The 5,000-nt window shown below is 44.3% G+C and overlaps 1 protein-coding gene across 1 annotated transcript in view; it reads right to left on the bottom strand.

Annotated features, from left to right (window-relative positions):
- The window catches only part of mdga2a (MAM domain containing glycosylphosphatidylinositol anchor 2a), a 382,296-nt gene that overhangs the window by 225,477 nt on the left and 151,819 nt on the right, over positions 1–5,000 (bottom strand). The window contains exon 3 of the mRNA XM_063183630.1: positions 3,318–3,492. Coding sequence (XP_063039700.1) covers positions 3,318–3,492 — 175 coding nt within the window. The remainder of the gene's footprint in view (positions 1–3,317; positions 3,493–5,000) is intronic.

Raw genomic sequence — 5,000 nt, 5'->3', positions numbered from 1 at the left:
GTGTGTGTGTGTGTGTGCGTGCGTGCATGCGTGAGTGTCTGTATGCGTGCATGTGTGTGTGTGTGTGTGTGTCTGTGTGAGAGATGTACTGCGACTATCTGGGAGGGACGGTGCTCAAAAGAAAGATGTCAGACACCCGTGTCACATCGTAGGGGTAAGGCAGGCGGCAGACTTAAGCTCAAGTGCGGCTCAAAAAAAAGGGAAGGTGTCACGTCCGATTATCTGGAGTTGAGTGATGTTTCAGTTCAGCGGCGCCCGTAACCCTTTCATCGCATTGTTGTTTGCCTATGCCTTTGAACCCCGTCCAAGTATTAATAAACATAATTCATTCTCAATTCTATTTGTGTGCCGGAATTTGCATATGTAAATTAAGGATCCGAGGACATCTTGTGTTGTGTGTGTGCGCGCGTGTGTGTGCGTGTGTGTGACTGTGTGTGTGTGTGTGTGTGTGTGTGTGTGTGTGTGTGTGTGTGTATGTCTGTGTGTGTGTGTATAAGGTTGGGAGAGTGTGTGTGTGTGTGTGTGTGTGGGTGTGTGTGCACGCGCACGTGTGTGTGTGTGTGTGTGTGTGTGTGCATGCCTGTGCCTGTGTGCGAGTGTGCACGTGTGTGTGTGTGTGTGCGCGTGTGTGTGCCGGAGAGGAGGAGGAGGAAAAGGAAGAGAGGGAGAGAGAGGGAGAGGGAAGAAAAAAACAAAACAAAATCCCTCCGCCGCACCAGCTGTGATGTTCACCTCCAGCCTCTAGTCGAACATTCCAGAAAAAAAGAAATCATCTTCTCATATGGAGAGAATACAAAGCAGGTGGACACACACATATGCACATACATTGGCGTGCACACATGCATTTAGGCACGCAGACAGACATGAACACACACACATACAAACACATGATCTCTCTTTCCTGTCCTCTCACTTCCTTACACACACACACGCACACACACACAGACACACACACACACACACACACACACACACACACACACACACACACACACACACACACACACACACACACACACACACACACACACACACACACACACACACAGAGAGAAGCCTATAATTACAGTAGACATGAACAGTTGATATGGACAGCGGTGTGGGGGCTGGTTGTGAGTGGGTGCGTTATTGTGTAAGCATTTGCCACCTAATGTAGGCATCCACTTGGGTCTGCTGAGGGGGTTGTATTGTACGGTGGCGTGATTGTGTGTTAGTACATGCTATAATCTTAGTGTCACTCAGTAATGGTGCAAATCCACTCAGATCTGCTATGGGGGTTTTATTGTATGGTAGTGTAATTGTGTGTTGCTGTACATGTCAATCTTTGTGTCAGTCACCTACTGTACTTTACTGCAGACATCTTGATGGGGCTTGGTGGTGGTGGTGGTGGTGATGTGTGTGTGTGTGTGTGTGTGTGTGTGTGTGTGTGTGTGTGTGTGTGTGTGTGTGTGTGTGTGTGTGTGTGTGTGTGTGTGTGTGTGTGTGTGTGTGTGTGTGTGTGTGTGTGTGTGTGTGTGTGTGTGCGTGCGTGCGTGCGTGAGTGCGTGCGTGCATGTGTGTCTGTGTGTGTGTGCGTGCGTGCATGGGTGTGTAAGTGCACGTGCACGTTACTGTTATTGTCAATCACTTACAGTATGTGTAAGTCCTCAGAGGGGCTTCATGGGGTTTGTGGTGATGGTTTCTATTCATGTAACCGTTATATTTGTGCCATTCCCTGACAGTACACATCCAATCAGATGCACTTGATGGGGGTTGATAAAGTAATAATAATACATTTTATTTAAAGGTACACTCTGCAGGAAATGGTCAAAAAGGTACTGCAACTACGCTGCTCATTGAAACTGTGTTGCCTATTGCCAAATTTGATCTTTTCATGAAAGTTTACTAAGTAATAAACTAATATTTTCTAGCATGGCCCAAGTACAGTCGTTTTTGCAGCTAAAAATGGCTACTTCTGGAAATTCAAAATGGCGGACCATGGAGAAGATCCCCCTTTTCATGTATGAAAAGTGCAATTTTTCCAATCATAATGCATACTTAGAATTTGATGGTGGTGCTAAGTATTCATGAAAAAGGTAACATTAGTGAATGGGTAACGTGAATTCTGGAAGTAAACAACTAAAAATCTTACACAGTGTACTTTTAAAGCACCTTTCACAATACCAAAGGACACTAAACAACACCAGTGTGAGGGTGAAACAAATTAATTAAAAATCTGAACGTTGAATCTGTTGATGGTGTTGTGTGGGTGTACAGTGTGTCACAGATCAGTGAGTACACTCATGGGCGTAATTTTAGGTGTGAAATGATGGGGACATGTCCATTCTACTTTTGAAATGAACCTAGCTTGTCCTCACCACTTTATTAAAAATATAATGCAAAAATAGCTAATACGGGCAATTTGCCATTGTAATGTCCCCTTCACTTTGCAAGTCGAGCCAACAACTTTGAGTATTCTCCTCACATTTCTGCAGATTTGTAAGTATATTTTTCCATGCCATTTGTAATTACTTTTCATGTACACACTTGGTTACCACCACACGTGAGACACCATCTCTAAAGCAAATATGTATGGTGGCGTGGTCGTGTGTTACTATTCATTTTTAATCTCAGTGTCAGTCATTTACAGTAGAGGTCCACTTACCATAGATGGACTTTGGTGGGGATTGTAAGGTCGTTCGCAAACTATTCATGACATGTCATGTCACGTGTACTACTATTCATGCTAATCTTCAAGTCATTCATTTACAGTAGACGTCCTCTCAGATGGACTTCAGGGGGGTTACGTGGGGATTATACTGTATGTATGGTCGTGTGAGTGCGTGTTTCTAGTCATGTTAACCTTAGTGTCATTAATTTACAGGAGAAGTCCAATAGCCTACTGTTCATGTTATGTCATGTCATGTGTGCTACTATCAGCGCAGCTGACAGTTTTGCCTGGGACCAGGACAAAATCTTTTGAAAGGACCCCCCTCCGCCCAATACATTAAATGGGATCAGGACCCAATTTTTCCCCCCCTGTCTCCCTGGGCCCGGGACAACTGACCCCCTTTGCGTGTTTCTGGTCATGTTAATCTTAGGGCCATTCATTTACAGTAGAATTCCAATAGCCTACTGTTCATGCTATGTCATGTCGTGTGTGCTACTGTTGTTAATCTTAGTGTCAGTTCCTGACTGTTTGTCACTTAATACACGTGCACTCAAATGGACTTGATGGGCTTAGTGTGGGGATTCTAGGGTTGTATGCTGCTCACTATTCATAATGTGTCATGTCACGTGTGTTACTATTCATGTTAATCTCGGTGGCAGTGACTTACAGTAGACGTCCACCCTGATGGACTTGATGGCCGGGGAGCCCAGGCCATTCTCGGCCTTGCAGTAGTAGCGGCCGCCCTGGTGGCGCTGGATCTGGCTGATGCGCAGCGTCTCGTTGAACACGCTGGAGTCCTGGAAGCGGTCTGAGGCACTGCCCGCCGTCTTAGTCCATCGGATCTTTAGAGGAGAGGAGAGGAGAAGAGAAGAGAGGAGAGGAGAAGAGAGCAGAGAATATATTAGAACATAACAGAGCAGATCAGAAGAGTAAGATGGAAGAAGAGAACAGAAGAGAACAGAAGCGTAAGATGGCAGGAGAGGAGAGGAGAGGAGAGGAGAGGAGAGGAGAGGAGAGGAGTGGAGAGGAGAGGAGAGGAGAGGAGAGGAGAGGAGAGGAGAGGAGTGGAGAGGAGAGGAAGATTGAGAGCAGGAAGAAAGAGAGAGGGAAAAGAATGGGATAGTGAGTGGAGGAGGGAAAGATATAGTGAGGAAAGAGCAGCAGAAAGCAATGGGGAAAAAGAGGGGGAGACATTGAGAAGATTAAAAGCAACGTCAATGTGAAAAATGGATGAAAAAGAAAAAAATGGGGCAATAGAAAGAATTGGAAAAGTTATCTGCGAGCATAGAGCTCTGCCGAGCAAAGCAATACAGTTTTTCTTTATTTTGTCAATGGGAATCCAAATGCTAATTTTCTCTTTTTCTTTTAAAGTAACCATTAAAGAACCAATTTTCAACACAGACCTCAGAACAACACAATACAATACAATACAAACCAACACAAGAATACTATTGTATTTTCAGAGTGATGCATTCATGCCGAGTTACTTTTTTTCATTAAAAGATACGCATTAACTAGCCAATTGCCAACTCTGACCACATAACAACAAAATACAACAGAATATAATACAACAACACTACTGTACTTCAGAGCGATGCTTTCATGACCTTTTGGTATTTCGTTGATAAAACAGATACTAGGCAGAGAGACAGAGAGACAGACAGAAAGACAGACAAGTAGACATACTAACTGTCAGGACAGATCAGCACTAACAAAAGCATATCCTCCATCCTTCTAGGTGAAGGTAAAACTGAGGTTAAAGGTCAGGGAGGGATAGAGAGAATAGAGAAATAGAGATGGAGAAATGAAAGTGCGGTACAGTAGAGCGATACAGAGGCAGAAAAACGAGACAGATTGCGCAGGTCAGTGCAGGGTCATGGTTTTACCGATGTTCCTAGCGTGGATAATGGCAGTGGCTGTAGCTGTGTGCTCTTGCTCTCTCTCTCTCTCTCTCTCTCTCTCTCTCTCTCTCTCTCTCTCTCTCTCTCTCTCTCTCTCTCTCTCTCTCTCTCTGTCTCTCTCTCTCTCTCTCTCTCTCTCTCTCTCTCTCTCTCTCACCTACTGAGTCATGGGGCCCTTATATAACATACAGCACCAGAGTCCTATGTGTACACACACCTGACACGCATACAGTATGATATAATGACATATACTGTAGCATTCTGTGCAGGCTTGTTCCAGCTTGCAAAACGGTTTTTGCACAGTGCTGTAGTTTTACTGCACTCTTCCAGGACATTGTTTCTGTACATGTATGTCTGGCTTACACATAGGTACATAACACTAGAGTATCTGTATAAAGTGTCTCATCATGTTTTTTGTTTTTGTTTTTTTTTAAATATATTTCTATGGA

Source organism: Engraulis encrasicolus, chromosome 19 (genome assembly GCF_034702125.1).
Source record: "Engraulis encrasicolus isolate BLACKSEA-1 chromosome 19, IST_EnEncr_1.0, whole genome shotgun sequence".
In the NCBI taxonomy this organism is placed as follows: Eukaryota; Metazoa; Chordata; class Actinopteri; order Clupeiformes; family Engraulidae; genus Engraulis; species Engraulis encrasicolus.
This window is presented reverse-complemented; position numbering and strand designations above follow the sequence as displayed.